Below are 15,512 nucleotides of genomic sequence, written 5' to 3' on the forward strand. Positions count from 1 at the left end.
AAAGGAGGTTATGTTGTTGAATATTTAACTTACAATATTTTCAGATCATACAAATCAAAAGAAAATCGTTCCATTAAAATTTTAAAATAATGATCGTTTGATTTTTTTTTTGGTTCTATTTTTTCACCCGAGGCCGTTTGCTGCCGCTGTTGGACGTGGTGCAACTCTGAAACAAACAAAAACATGTAAAGGGAATGATTAATTTGCATGAGACATTAATAACCGAGAACCTTAATTTCTTGACGAATAAATAAATACGCCTTTGTCATAATGGTCTTCTTCTAGAATACTCGTTACCTCATACCGGGGCTGGCATTATTCGTTCTATAGATTGTTAAATCCATTATCTTGGCAATGTTACAGAAATGAGAAACTGTTGCGCTGGCCATTTTGTCGTGAGAGATTAGACAAAACTTCGAAACTATTTAATCATTCACTCTTTTACTAGTGCGGCGTAGTCGAAATATAGACAGAGATCATCCAATGAACCTAAAGTGAGAGTGTAGTCTATCTTGGTAAACAGAAAGTGAAAAAAATATAAAACCATTTCTATAAACTATGAATAAAACAGAACTTATAATCTACTTAGAACCTTCTATGACCTCTTGGGTTTCTTCAGGCGTTGTTTCGGTAGCCGCATTAGAGGAGGTAACATCTTCCTCTTTAGTTGGTTCCTCGGTAGAAGCAGGAGTTTCATTTGCAGCATCAGTACTAGTAGTATTAGCAACTTGATCAACCGGTGGGGGAGAAGGAGTTGGAATAAATTTCGCCAATTTAGATTTCTTTAATTCAATCGATTTCTTTAATTCTTCAACTTGTTGTTCTAATTCTTTATTTGTTTGTTGAAAATCTTTATTGGCTTTAATTGTATTATTAAGATTTTCTTTCATAGTTAAATGTTCATATTTCTTATCTAATTCAGATTTTGTTGATAATAAGATTTCATTTTCTTCATTGGCATTGGTTAATTCATCTTTAAATTGATCACTTTGTTGTAAGATTTCATCATGAGTTATTTGAAGATTATTAATCTTATTTTTCAATTCATTTATTTTAATAATTAATTCTTCATTAACTTCTTTTAAATTAGTTAATTCATTGGTATTATTACAAAGTGAATTGGCATGAATTAAATGAAATTCATTTTCATATTTAATAATTTGTGGTTCTTGTTCTAATACTTGATTAAAATCAATTGTTAATTCAGTAAAGAATTCTTTTGAATGAATAAATCTAAGTAAATCATCACCTTCTAATTGATTGATTTTATCTTTATTACTTATGAATGACCATACAATCAATCTTAATATAAAATCAAATCCTTCAAATATAACAAAATCAAGAATCTTTAAACTAACTTCTAATTCAAAGATATCATCATAGAAATTAAATAAAATATTCTTATAAAAATCATTCAAATTAATTCCTTGAAAACTTATATGATTAAATTCTTCTTTTAATTCATCTTCTAAAGTTCGATTAATCTTATAAAACAATTCATCTTTAATTAAATTTAAGAATAATTTATTAAACTTTAATAAAACATAAAACATTTCTTCTTGGGAAAATTCCGATATTGATGATAAATATTTGCAAATATGAATTAATGATTTATTAAATGGTAATTTATTACTTTGATTACTGGAACCATCGGTTTCGTTTAAACCATCTTCTATGATAGTTGCATTAGCAGCACCAACACCACCAATTGAATCCACTTGACCTGAATTGTTATTATTAGTTAATTCATTAACATAATAATTAAGAACCATTAAAACTTCTTTTGCTTTAATATCTAAATCCAAATTTTCAATAAATTGATCTTTATTACAATTAGCAGTCTTAGCTCGAGCAAGTAAACTAGAAAATGTTTCCTTAGGGTTCAATTTAAATCTAACTTGTAAAGTCTTTAAATAAACCAAATATCGAATATTTGAAGGAATTCCTTTAAGAATTTGTTCTTCTAATTCTTCAATTCCATTAGTCAGTCTTAAGAATTGATTACTATAATCTTCAATATAACTTATCCAATACTTCAAATCTTCAGAAATATCATCACCACCCTCCCCCTTTAAACTATCAATTCTACTTCTGATAGTATCTGTTCCAATAGTATTATTAACAAATAAATCAGATACTTCATTCAATTGGGGTGAAGAATATATTTCAACTTGTCTAATTGCCGAGATTTGTGAAACTTTATCTGTTAATGAAAACGTAATAGGTTGAGAATTGGTATCGATTCCATTGGTAGTGGGAATATTATCTTTTGGTGGAAGTTCTGGTGGAGTGTCATTAATTTCTCCCGGTGTATTACTTGAAATTGTTCGTTGTTCTTCTTGTTCTTGTTCTTTTTGGGAAATATCAATTGATTCTAATTCACCACCTGATTGAGTTTCTTTGGTTTCTTCTGACATGGTTTTAGTAACTTCTTTGATTTATAGAATGAAAATGGTGTAACTTTCAAGAGAAAATGTGGTAAATTTAATTTTAGTTTATTTTCAGGAGTGAGAAACTAAACCAGTATGAGAAACTAAATCAGTAAATTAAGAGAGAAAAAAATAATAAATTTATAATTCTATAGTAAAACCTACAAAATCGATGATAATTTACACCTTTCATTATCAACCACTGTAAAACTTATATATATTAATTACTATTAACTTTCTATTGATGCTTCCTTTTCTTATACGCCTGATCTTTATCCAGTTTACTTTTTGCATACTTAATGTTCACAGAAAAATAATCCCGTTCTGTAGAACTAGACCGTCCCTGTGCAATATAATCTCTGTCACGAGGTAATCGAGGAGAAGAAGAACCTCCTTCATTACTTACACCTCGATCATGATCATCTAGTTTTCTCTTTAAGATATTTGTCGCTAAATCATCATCATCATATTTGTCATCACCACCACTACTACTACCACCACCACCACCACTACTACTACTACTACTACTACTACTACCACCACCATGCGAATCTTCAACAACCGTGTCTTCCAGATGTGACCGGTTTGCTTTATTAATTTCGGATGTAATTGGACCCACCGAATTGTCTTCTAGAGGAAACCTAGCCCAACCAATTGGTGGTTTTTGATTCTTCCTTTCTGTACTTCCCAGTCTGGATGAAGGTGGAGGCAGACCAGGTGGCGGACCAAGAGGTTGGCCAGGAGGTGGACCCGGAGGTGGTGGTAATGGTCGTTCATCATCACTAACGACAATCGGTTCTTTCTTATCAGGTTTCTTTCCCTTTTTTCTTCCACCATTTTTTCTCGATGGATTATAATTGATTTCATTAACTACTCCAGTCTTGGATCGAGTTTCATGTCCAGATATCCTAGGTTTATCATTATTTGTTTTTGGAGGTTCGGGATCAATAATTTCAACAATCTCATGAGGTTTGCTTTCAGGGGGGGTTTCTTTTTTCGGGACAACAGGAGGAGTAGGCGATCTTTTATAGGGTCTAGTATCTAAATATTTAACTTCTTTTCGAGTTGATCTAACTGGTCGATTCGGATCATTTCGTTTTAATTGACTCTTTGATATTGCTGTTTCTTGATTCCTTCCATTAATTTCATCTTCAAGATTGATTGGATTAGTCAATGAGGAAGTGGACCTAGGTTGTTGTGAATCCTTAGTTTGGACCAGGTCATCTTGTGAGCCGTCTATATGTATAACCTCGGGATGTTGTTTAATGCGTCCACGAGTAGGCGGTGGTGGTGGAGATGGAGGTGGTGGTAATGGTGGTGGTGAATGTTTGCTAGCTTTCGGACTATTGGATGAGCTTTTAGTGTTTCTTGGTCGATACCATGAAGGTGATTTTGAAAGCTTTGCCTTTGGAGTTGAGTTATCAGTTGAAATCTTACGACTTCTTGATCCTGGGGATATATTTGGATTTTCTATTTCGATCACATCTTTCTCTTTTCCATCTTCCCTACTTCTTCTTTCAATTCTTACAGGGCCAAGTGTTTCATACTTCGAGTTTACCTCCTTAGGTCGTGTAGCATCATCAAGTCCCTTATCCTTTGGACTTTCAAAAGGTTCCAGAATAAGCAACCTCTTTGGAGTTTTAATGCCTTCTTCAGACTTTGATTTTCTCGTTGAACTTTCAGTAATTGCTAATTGTGCAACACCATGAGCATTTTCTGAAATCAGATGCTTCATCCCATCCAGTTCGTCATTCTCCTCTTGGTTGATCACCATCCCTTCACTATCGGTCTCACTAACTATCGTATCTGAAGCTAAAAATGGTCTAATTTCGAAATCCTGATTACTTGGTCTCGTCGAATCCACCATTGCTTTTTCATTCTCAATAATATCTTGGTACTGCTTTAAAAAATTCTGTTTTTGGAATTGAAAAGCTTCCTTGCCGGCTCCAATATAACTTTCAATTAATTCTATTACTTCATCAGATACATTTATGTTTGATTTTGGGATTAATTCATTCACAGTTTGGAGTATATTATCAGGAATAATCATTGCGAGGGGGAATGATTCATTTAAATGAGAATTCTTGAATCTTTCATATTCCATAGAATGATCAGGGGTGTCGATTATTCGGGGATCAAGCAGTCTGAATTCATATTTGGCTCGACTTTTGTCTTTTACAATAACTACTTCATCATCTATCTCTTCCTCGGGTGAAGCTTGCTTTCTACTTGGTGTTTCCTTTTCTTGCATATCCAGAATTTCGGCTCGTTGATCAATTTCTTCACTTTGTTGCGATTCATCAGTTGGAGTCATTATCACATCACTATCATCATCTCGAGGAGATCCGGTCTTTGAAGTATTTGATTGACCTTCTTCCGGAGTCATGAAAATATCTCCATCGGCATCTGCTTCTGGTTTCGTCGTTTCATTTGGATCTTGAGACATGCCTGTATCATTTTCCTCGTTTTCTATTTTCCGAGATGACCTTTCTTTCGGATCTGATTCTGTCACCGATATTGCTGGTTCTTTTATATTGCGGTCCTTAGATTGAGCGTCTGACATTGGAACATCTTCTTGAATCTCCGCTTCTGTAACTAGCATACGCGGAAGAGGAGGTGGTGGTGAAGGTAGTGGGGGTAGGGGTAATGCAGAAGGAACAGGAGTATGCTCCCTAATTTCAATCACATCGTCATCGTCTTCCTCGTGTTCAATCCTGATCTTATGTCCATCCTTATCTTGTCGTTGTTGTTGTTGTGCATGTAAATCCAACAAAATCTTAATCAATTCCTTTCTCATCCCTTTCCGTTCCTCAGGAATGAAAAATGAACGTACTTCATTATTCAGAGCTTGTGGTTTCCTCCAAATCCGTTCACATTCAGAAATATTATTAATCCATTTCCTGACATTATAAATGACATGTATACCACAATCACTTAGATTATTTTGTCGGGCAACTTTTGCATTAATGACTATGATTTGATCCTTACGTATGTTTACTCCATATTTATCTTGACAATAGTCGATAATGAATCGTTTAATGGGAATATTAATATTGTGTCGTTTATAAGCTAATGAATCAAATACATAAATTGTAGCTGGACGGGATGGTCTTTTTAATAGTTGCTTTGACTTGGGTGTAGTAATACCTTCCTGTTGTTTTGAATCAGTGTCCAGTGTAAACTCAAAATCAAATTCTGGGTCTTGTTGTTGTGATAAAGGTGGCAGGCGCGCAGGTGGTGTTCCGTCACTCAAGATAACCAGCTCGTGTTCTTCTTTTTTGATACCCTCCTTGGATTTCTCTTTGATTGCCGCTTCTAATAAATCATCTAATCCTCTAATAATACAACAATACCAATGTGCACCTTCATTAATTGGTAATATCACGTATGGGAAACTCATCAAGTCCAATTTTGTTAACCATCTTTTAATATTATTATAATAATCCGGAGTTTGAGTTGGATCAGTTGATGATTTAGTCATTAATTTTGTGAAAAAGAATGAATTAAAAGCATGGAAATCTTTTGGATCAAGAAATTTATTTGAATCAAGAGCCTGATGAATTTCATATTGAATGAAAAAATCTATAATTGTATCATTTACCCAATCATTATTATATAATGTTTTGAAATCGGAATAAGCTATTGTAAAAACTTTAGTTTCATCAAATGCATATTTTAAATCGGGTGAAAAATCAGCTGGAACTTCATATGGTTGGAAATCATCTTCAAGAAATATACTATTGGGTTCATCTTCACCCAACTCTATTGGAGTTAATTCTGAATCCCCACCCATACTTTCTCTAGCTTTAGCTCTTGTTGTTCGTGATGCTTTTCCAAATATGGCACTTCGGAAAGGATTCACGGCTCGTTCAATCCTGTCTTCTATAACTTTAACATCTTTTATTGTTTTTGAGGTGTCTACATTCCAAACTGGGTGACTATTAAAATAGTCTCTAAATGCGGTGTCGTTACTGTGATGTACGGCAACTATTACTCCTCTATTTTGATTTAATTCAATCACAACTGATTCATTGGAAAATGCTAATCTTTTTAAATGTTTTTGTCTAATTAGGAAACATTTATCACAGATTTCTGTATTATTGGTAATATATAAATAATTATTATCTCTGGATACGTTAAGGAAATATCGATTTTTCACCGAATTATGACTAAGAGTTTCTTTATTATATCTGAATGATATTAATGCAATTGATGCTATGTACTCGGGTGGGACTTCAAGTAGACGTGGATCGATGGGTTCTTCAAAACAATCTCGTGCTACTCTTCTTGATGATGGCAGCAAAGATGATGACGATAGTGATGACAATGAATATCGTGGTGAGTGGATGATACTATCAGTTAGCCTAGTACTGTGTCTGGGGGAACTGGGGTTTGCTTTTCCGAGAAGAGACTGCATGGTTTTCAATGAATCCAATCTTTTCTTAGCATTTGGAGAAGCTTGTAGTTGATCTTTAATATTGTCTCTATTGGATACATCTGGAGAATTTGTCGTTGGTGGTGGTATTGTAGCTGGACTCTTTGAAGACAGTTCCTTTGAAGTTAATGTATTGATTGGTCGTTGTCCATGAAGAGATTGTTTTGATGGCCGTAGTCGAGTAACTATGGAAGCATAGTCCTTATCTTTTAGTTTTTCCCCTGATCGCAGCATTTATAAAGTCAATAGAAACATGAATTGGTAATCTCTTTAGTACTGGCAAACACAGTATGGATATATATGGTGGGTGTTGTGGTACGATAGGTGATAGGTAATTTTTAATCAGTTGTGTTGTAAAAAAAAAAAGAGGTCAACTTTTTTTGGTTGGTAGCGATGTACTTGACCAGATTCTTTTTATTGGTGTGTGACTAATTTCTAATTAAGTAAGAGAAATTATGAACTAATGAGTCTTCTCGATTGGTTTAAGGAAAGTTGAAATCAAACAGTTTATACGAGGGAAAAGGTGATTTATTGAAGACAAAATTGACTAATTCAGAATATTACTTACATGTACTTACTAAGTATCTCCCATTATTGATTGCCTTTTCCAGTGAACCATCTATGTAATCTTTTCAAGCAGAGAAAGAAAATAATAAATTTAATGTCTAGCACACTAACTCCTAAGTATTATATATATATATATACTATTTACTATTATCTACTAATTACTATTAAGTATAAAACATTTATTAACATAACTGTTGATTTTAATATTTCAAGAAAGTCACGTGCCATGATTTCCTAATTGGGATTGACTTCTTCTTCTTCTTTTTTTGGTGTAAAGTGGCGAAAAAAAGAACAAGATTTGTTTTAAACTGAAAAACTTCAAAACTAACATTCAATTGAATTTACTCTTCATATCAATTGCATTTATAAATAAAACATAATAAAAGAAAAATGGGTCAAGGTCCTTCGGGTATGCCAGGTGGCGACAATGCTAACAATAAGAAGAAAGATGACAAGAAGAAAGAAAAACCAAAATATGAACCACCAGTTGAATCAAAATTTGGTAAAAAGAGAAGAAAGGGACCTGATACTGCTGTTAAATTACCAGCAGTATTTCCAAATACAAGATGTAAATTAAAATTATTAAAATTAGAAAGAATTAAAGATCATTTATTACTAGAAGAAGAATTTGTTACTAATCAAGAAGCTTTCCAACCTACTGAAGCAAGACAAGCTGAAGAACGGGAAAAAGTTGATGAATTAAGAGGTGCTCCAATGGCGGTAGGTACTTTAGAAGAAATCATTGATGATGATCATGCAATTGTTTCTAGTACTGCCAGTTCAGAATATTATGTATCAATTATGTCTTTTGTTGATAAAGGATTATTAGAACCAGGTTGTTCAGTTTTATTACATCATAAAACAGTTGCTGTTGTCGGGGTATTACAAGATGATGCCGATCCAATGGTTTCGGTTATGAAACTTGATAAATCTCCTACTGAATCCTATGCTGATATTGGTGGATTGGAATCACAAATTCAAGAAATTAAAGAAGCAGTTGAATTACCTTTAACTCATCCAGAATTATATGAAGAAATGGGAATAAAACCACCTAAAGGGGTTATATTATATGGTGCACCAGGTACGGGGAAAACTTTATTAGCTAAAGCAGTGGCAAATCAAACAAGTGCAACTTTCTTAAGAATTGTTGGTTCTGAATTAATTCAAAAATATCTTGGTGATGGTCCAAGATTATGTCGACAAATTTTCCAAATTGCTGGAGAACAAGCACCTTCAATTGTTTTCATTGATGAAATTGATGCCATTGGTACTAAGAGATATGAATCTAGTTCTGGTGGTGAACGTGAAATTCAAAGAACTATGTTGGAATTATTAAATCAATTAGATGGGTTTGATGATAGAGGTGATATTAAAGTTATTATGGCTACTAATAGAATAGAATCACTTGATCCTGCTTTAATTAGACCTGGTAGAATTGATCGTAAGATTTTATTTGAAAATCCTGATGCTAATACTAAAAAGAAAATCTTAACTATTCATACTTCAAAAATGAGTTTAGCTGATGATGTTGTATTGGATGAAATTGTAACTTCAAAAGATGAATTATCTGGTGCTGATATTAAAGCTATATGTACTGAGGCTGGTTTATTGGCATTAAGAGAAAGACGTATGCAAGTTAAAGCTGAAGATTTTAGAGCTGCAAAGGAAAGAATTCTTAAAAATAAAATTGAGGAAAATCTTGAAGGTTTATATTTGTAGATTGTTGTATTAATTAATTACCTTTTCGTAATGCATAAAGTTTTTTATAAATTGTTTGGCCACGTATGACACTAGCTTGATATCTTGTAATTGGAATTGGCATTTGTCCCTATCTCGATTCAATAAGTAAGCATCTCTCTTTTGAGACTATCGTAAAGGACAAACTTGAAAATTAAAGTCTATTCTTAGTAAAATAGAGTCTGGATCTATACCGGAGAAATCTATTGACACAACTGTATACCGATATTTTCATATATTGGATTTGTTGAAGCAGACCATGCCCGAAACTAGGAATTCTAGAATTCTTTTGGATACCTTTTCGCCGCTCTAAAAGTAAAGCTTGATATGGAAGATACTTGTAAGACAATTCCACTAGAACAATTCATGACATCAAAAACGCGTGTTCCATTTCTCCCTTTTTCTTGAGTCTTATTGAATAGTACCAATTATATTAACTTTCTCACTTCTTCTTCTTCTTATCATCCGGTTTTATTGATTCAACAGGTATCTCATGAGGCTTAATCGTCAGTTCAGGTAACTTCGGTATCCCATTATTCTTACCAACTTTCATTCTTAACACAATAGTCTCTTTAAAAATGACTTTTTTCCTACATAATGGACAAAGTCCAACTCCCAGACCTTGACTCCCTCGTCCTCTGCCCCCATTAGCACTGTTCCTAACTTGTCCACGAGCATGAGAACTAGCAATACTCTGTTGGATACATTCAAGACAAAATATATGTCCACATGAAGTTGTGGTTGCTTGTGTGACTTCATCAAAACAAATGGGACATTGAACATCTGCTAGTTTTTTGGTTGTTCTTCTTGATTCGGATGATTGTTGTGGGTGTTCCATTAGGTCAGCTGTTAATTTGCGAAATTCAACGATTTCGACATCATTGTCGTCTATTTCTTCTTCGTCTGATGATATATTGATTACGTATCCTGAACTGGCCATGATGATTGTTTAGAATGTAATCATACTTGTGGAATACTATGGAAATAGCTGACAATGATTTGGCTCCAGATTTAAACCAGAGGCAAAAAAAAAAAATTATTGTATGAAGAAGTGAAATATTTACTACCAGGAAGGAAATCGATGAGAAGACATTTAAACTCCTGGAAACTAGAAAGCAAACAAGGATACTCCTTGTAAACACATCGAAGAATAGACACAATAAAAATAGTTACAATATTATATGAAGTGTTTCCTTATCTTAAATTCAAAAGCAATCATTTGGATGGTCAAGAATTTATTTTGAAGGATGTTATATTTATCAAAAGAGGAAATGTGATATTACCATTGACACCTGCTTGCAACGAAGATGATTGATAGGTGTTTATCTAAGTATATAATTAGATGGAAAAAGAAAGAGAGATACAGAGTATGATTCTGATAATAATAGTTAATAAAGCAAATATTATACTACATTTTGTATTTCCCTCGTTACGATATATTAGTGCCAACAATATGCAATATAAGTAGCCTATCTTAGAGAACAGGATGCTGGAATATCCATTTCATACTTTGTTTTACATTTTTAATTGATTCGTAGTGGAGGTTAATTATTTCTTTGGGATGGTAGCGCCGTTATTTAAGAGTTAAGATGAAGAAATATCAACAAGATACATAAATTGATATATGTCTATAGATACTAGTGAGAATAACTACGAGAAGTAAGTACTGGGGTTTATAATACCATTCCCATACATATCATTTAGAATAGTTATCCTCTGTACTTAAGGCTTACTGTCTCTTGTCTCTTAGATCTTAACAAAGGATTGATAAGTATTTTTTCGCAGTTGTTCCAGAATTTAAAAAGAAAATTTGCAGCATAAATTTTAGACGCCACAAATGAGTTCAATCCTTTTCTTTTCTTCTTTACTTTTCACAAACAAATTCAAGTCAAATTCAACTACATCCATCATTCATCCTAGTCGTACAGTCAAGTCATCCTCATTATCAGGTTTATTATTATCACCGAATCATTTGCAAAAAAATTCCAATTCATTATCCTTAAATCTTATCCATATTCCATTAATCATTATTTTTAAATCAAAGTTCCAGCTGCTATCATTATCAGAAATTAAAAGATCACTTTTGAAAAATCAGCATGTATATTTATGGGTCATTGAGGGCTATTTTTTGGATTACTGGTGTTTTGCACTTTCCACTTATTTGAATTATCCGCTTGGGCAACGGTTAACTTCAATGAGGTTTATTATGGGTTCTGGGGTCTATTATTGGGATACTGGTGCACAGCACTTTCCACTCATTTGAATTATCCGCTTGGACAACGGTTAATTACTATGATGGATATTATGGGTTTCTGAGGGCTATTATGGGTTTCTGAGGGTTATTATGGGTACTGGGGGCTATTTTTTGAGATACTGGTGCACAGCACTTTCCATTCATCTGAATTATCCGCTTGGGCAACGGTTAATTACTATGATGGATATTATGGGTTTCTGAGGGCTATTATGGGTTTCTGAGGGTTATTATGGGTACTGGGGGCTATTTTTTGAGATACTGGTGCACAGCACTTTCCATTCATCTGAATTATCCGCTTGGGCAACGGTTAATTACTATGATGGATATTATGGGTTTCTGAGCGCTATTTTTTGGGATACAGCGGGATTTCAAGGGAGTTTTAGTGGGTATTACCGAAAGGTCGAGTCCCACACTGTTAACTCGTGCGTAAATGCATTTCTCCCTTCATGGCTGCAGACATGAAAATCAAAAAAAAAAAAAATAAAGGAACTTTCTATTCATTCTAAATTATCCACTTTGACAATGGTTACTTTGTGTGATTGAGTTTTTATCTGATTTCAGGGAAGAAGGATTGGTTTAATCTGGAGTTGGGATGAATTGGAGACGGAGCGGGGGTCCCATTTTTAGGATGGTACTATTCTTATTTAACTATTGTATATTCAACTTAATGAATTTCTTTACTATAATGATACCAGTTCGTTTTAATTGTAATAATTTCCTCTATCACTGGCCCTTTGTCCAACTTGATTGTGGCTAATTCCATGCCACTCCAACTGAATCGTTTGATATGAAGTTTTTGGGGTCTAGTACTGGCTTATTTCAATCAATCTGTTTCTTGGGTGACCATTTGGAATGGGAAGTTTCGGTAGCAGTGGGTTTGGATGGGGCGATTCCACGTTTCTTCATGTATTCTTATTTAGCTTTCTTGTCCCATTTTGAATTCTTAAGAACCATATTTGTATGTTTGTCTACTAGTTGGCATGATTAGCTTGGCTTGCTTAGTTTAGTGTAACATGCAATATCCAGACAGTACCATTCACCGTATCAGAAAATAGAACGGAATGGAAAGAGAAGCAAATCGAATGGCGAGGCTGAAAAAGAAAATTATTCAAGGGCTCGGATGTACGGCCTCGAACGCTATTTAGTTCGAATAATGATAACAAACTAATCGTGATCTAATTGCAGGAGAAACTGAGTGAAAGGTTTTGATGGAAACTAGAAGAATTACAAACCATATTGGATTAAGGGAAGATGTTGAAATAAAAGTAATACAACGGCTTATCAGTGAGAAACTCGGGTAACATTCTCCAAATACAAAGTGTCAACAAACAATCTGAGCGAAGAACGATGGACATCACACACAAATTAATATATATTGAAAGTAGTAATAAAGATGTATATAAGCAATTATTATCCATTCTAGATATATCACTTAGGTTAATTAATCTTTGTATTTAATTACCACTGTCTCTTGTCTTAAATCTTAACAAAATCTAGAAGGAAAAATAAAATATCTGTCAGAGTGTCCCTCGAATGGTCAATGGTAACATCTCAATGGCTTTTAAGTATCTTTTTGGAAGATATGACAGCTAGTATGCAATAATTGATAAGTCGTAATCTAATTACTTTGTTAAGATGAAACAGAAGTTATGCTGATAAGTTCTGATAATCATACTGTTGGTGTTGCTACCAATTGAAACATAATAAACGCTTTGACTCATTGCATCAGTAGCCTTTTCATCTTCTCAAGTCATTTATGGCAAGCGTCCTTTAGAATATAATTTATATATAAATATGGGGGCAGTCGCAAGATAGACTTTAATTGGTAGCTGTATTTTTGTACAATGTTTCAAGTCGTGGAATTTTTCAAAACAATTGCAAAATTTGTTGCAATTTGACCATAAGCAAAAAACCGTATAATTCCCACTGAAAACAAAACTATTTGTGTTTTCTTCTTTCTCTTCTTCTTCTTCTTCTTCTTCTTATCTATTCAACTACTACAATCAATCAAAGATAAGAAAACGGTACGTATATTTACATTCAATCAAGCCCTATTGGAGATTGCTGGTATCTTGAAGATATTCTGATTTGTTGAAGATGTTCTACGGACACAATTGGTACACAATAAACTATAGAACTTTTCATTCCAGAGGCAGAACAGATACTTGGTGAACTATGCTAACATAAGGCAAAGAACTAGTCTGAAGCTAGGAAGGGGTCCACTTTCTAAGCCAGAAGAATCCCTTCAGATGGGTATCTTCAATGTTGAAAAAGGAAAGTAACAATATTCCAATTATGGCTTGTTGGTATCTGTCTAAGTGCTGGTTAAAACCTAGTCAATATCATTGCAAATACCGATCGTACTTATTTTGCTATAATATCTAATGGACAAGGTAATTTGGTATATGGTTTTGCAACTCCTCAATGTTTAATGAAATATGAAAACGCCTGTCCTAAGTTGTAGATAAATATATTCATATATTTCAAAACATAAACAAAAGATATATTTAGACATAACTAAATAGAGAGTAAGAGTCAGCATGAGTTCCTTATTGAGGAATCTTTAAGGTTAATTTACCAGTAGTCTTTCTCCCTTCTAAATCCTTAGCAGCTTGAGGATAATCTTTCAATTCATAAGTTTTTGAAATATCAAATTTTAATTTACCTTGTTCAATCAATTTCAATAATTCTTGAGAATAATGCTTCCATTCTTCTGGAGTATCAATATATGCAAACAATTGAGGTCTAACAATCTTAATATTCTTTGGGGACAATACAGCTAATGGGAATGGAGTAACTGGACCAGAAGCATTACCATAACTTACAAAAGTTCCCTTTCTTTTAATTGAACTCAAAGAGGTTTCAAAAGTATCTTTCCCAATTGAATCAAATGAAGCGTCAACCCCTTGTCCATTAGTGATTTCTTGAACTTTGGCAACAATATCATCAGTAGAACTATTAATCAAATATTCCGCACCTAATTCTTTAGCAGCTTGTAATTTTTCAGGAGTTGAAGCAATAGCAATCACATGAGCACCTAATTGACTAATCAATTGTACCAATATTTTCCCAACACCTCCAGCAGCAGCCCATACTAAAATATAGTCCCCTTGTTTAACCTTATAAGCTTCATTAATAAATGTCAATGCAGTTAAACCTTGTAAATAGATCGATCCATGAACCTTCAATTCTTCATCACTAGCATCAGAATTCAATTTGATATATCTAAATAAAGAATCATCAATTTTGGTATATTGAGCAAAAGTATTAGCACTAAGATATGCAATCTTATCACCCACAGCTAAATTCTTAACATCATTTCCAATGGCAACAACTTCCCCCAGGGCTTCTCTTCCAAATACATAAGGTAATGAAGGTGCCTTATAGATCCCTTTTCTGAAATATGCTTCGATGAAGTTAACACCAGCATACGCGTTTTTGACAATAATGTCATGGGAGGATTCGATGGTTGGAGTAGGAACGTCGTCATATTTAAGAACATCATATTCACCGATTTCTTCATGGAAAACAGCTTTTTGAGTTGATGGTAATGTAATAGCAGTCATTTTTGTTGAAAGGAATTGTCTTTTTGTTAATTGTTGTAGTTTTGGTAAGATTGAAGAAATTCTTAACATTTGGAAAAGAGAATCTTGTAGATTTTTTTATAATTCGACAATTGAGTTTATATTTATAGGTGTAGAAATTTTTCACTCCCAATTACTGTGGAGTGCGGAAATACCCCAATTGGGACATTGTCCGGACCGAACAATAGGACTGAAAGTGTAAACACACACAAAACTGTGGGATTTGGAAATTACTAAGCATTACGAAGTGGTGGTGGCGACTCTAGTCGTGGCAGCCCCGGTAAACCACATCTTCTATCGCAATTACATGGTTTATACCAAGTCGGAATAAGACGATAAATAAAACCGAAAAACGATCCGATAAACCTTATCTTGAAATATTTTATAGAATCCCCTTGAGAATCAATTGAACAATTGACACTTCTATCTAAAAACATATGTAACATAATTATAATCGTAAAAGGTGGGGAACGCACAGGGTCCATTTCGAGATTTTGCCATCAATA

At 33.6% G+C, this 15,512-nt stretch overlaps 6 protein-coding genes across 6 annotated transcripts; 2 read left to right on the top strand and 4 right to left on the bottom strand. All coding sequences in view use genetic code 12, as the record gives it.

The window, feature by feature from the left end:
• Positions 1-581: 581 nt before the first annotated feature.
• Positions 582-2,417, bottom strand: J8A68_002779 (uncharacterized protein; the record flags this gene model as incomplete). Its single annotated transcript, XM_049406565.1, has 1 exon — positions 582-2,417. The coding sequence occupies one exon, from the start codon at positions 2,415-2,417 to the stop codon at positions 582-584; it is 1,836 nt and encodes a 611-aa protein (XP_049263925.1).
• Positions 2,418-2,667: 250 nt separating this feature from the next.
• On the bottom strand, positions 2,668-7,098 carry ULP3 (SUMO protease; the record flags this gene model as incomplete). The annotated part of the gene is made up of 1 exon (XM_049406566.1): positions 2,668-7,098. One exon carries the CDS (start codon positions 7,096-7,098, stop codon positions 2,668-2,670), a length of 4,431 nt encoding a protein of 1,476 aa, XP_049263926.1.
• A 723-nt stretch (positions 7,099-7,821) lies between these two features.
• On the top strand, positions 7,822-9,150 carry RPT2 (proteasome regulatory particle base subunit; the record flags this gene model as incomplete). The annotated part of the gene is made up of 1 exon (XM_049406567.1): positions 7,822-9,150. The coding sequence occupies one exon, from the start codon at positions 7,822-7,824 to the stop codon at positions 9,148-9,150; it is 1,329 nt and encodes a 442-aa protein (XP_049263927.1).
• Positions 9,151-9,610: 460 nt separating this feature from the next.
• On the bottom strand, positions 9,611-10,108 carry J8A68_002782 (SUMO-targeted ubiquitin ligase complex subunit; the record flags this gene model as incomplete). Its single annotated transcript, XM_049406568.1, has 1 exon — positions 9,611-10,108. One exon carries the CDS (start codon positions 10,106-10,108, stop codon positions 9,611-9,613), a length of 498 nt encoding a protein of 165 aa, XP_049263928.1.
• A 684-nt stretch (positions 10,109-10,792) lies between these two features.
• J8A68_002783 (uncharacterized protein) lies at positions 10,793-11,431 on the top strand (the record flags this gene model as incomplete). Its single annotated transcript, XM_049406569.1, has 2 exons — positions 10,793-10,827; positions 11,089-11,431. The coding sequence occupies 2 exons, from the start codon at positions 10,793-10,795 to the stop codon at positions 11,429-11,431; spliced, it is 378 nt and encodes a 125-aa protein (XP_049263929.1).
• A 2,540-nt stretch (positions 11,432-13,971) lies between these two features.
• J8A68_002784 (quinone oxidoreductase family protein) lies at positions 13,972-14,988 on the bottom strand (the record flags this gene model as incomplete). The annotated part of the gene is made up of 1 exon (XM_049406570.1): positions 13,972-14,988. The coding sequence occupies one exon, from the start codon at positions 14,986-14,988 to the stop codon at positions 13,972-13,974; it is 1,017 nt and encodes a 338-aa protein (XP_049263930.1).
• Positions 14,989-15,512: the final 524 nt, after the last annotated feature.

This window comes from Hemisphaericaspora subhashii (genome assembly GCF_019202705.1).
Source record: "Hemisphaericaspora subhashii strain CBS 10753 chromosome Unknown scaffold112, whole genome shotgun sequence".
Taxonomy (NCBI): Eukaryota; Fungi; Ascomycota; class Pichiomycetes; order Serinales; family Debaryomycetaceae; genus Hemisphaericaspora; species Hemisphaericaspora subhashii.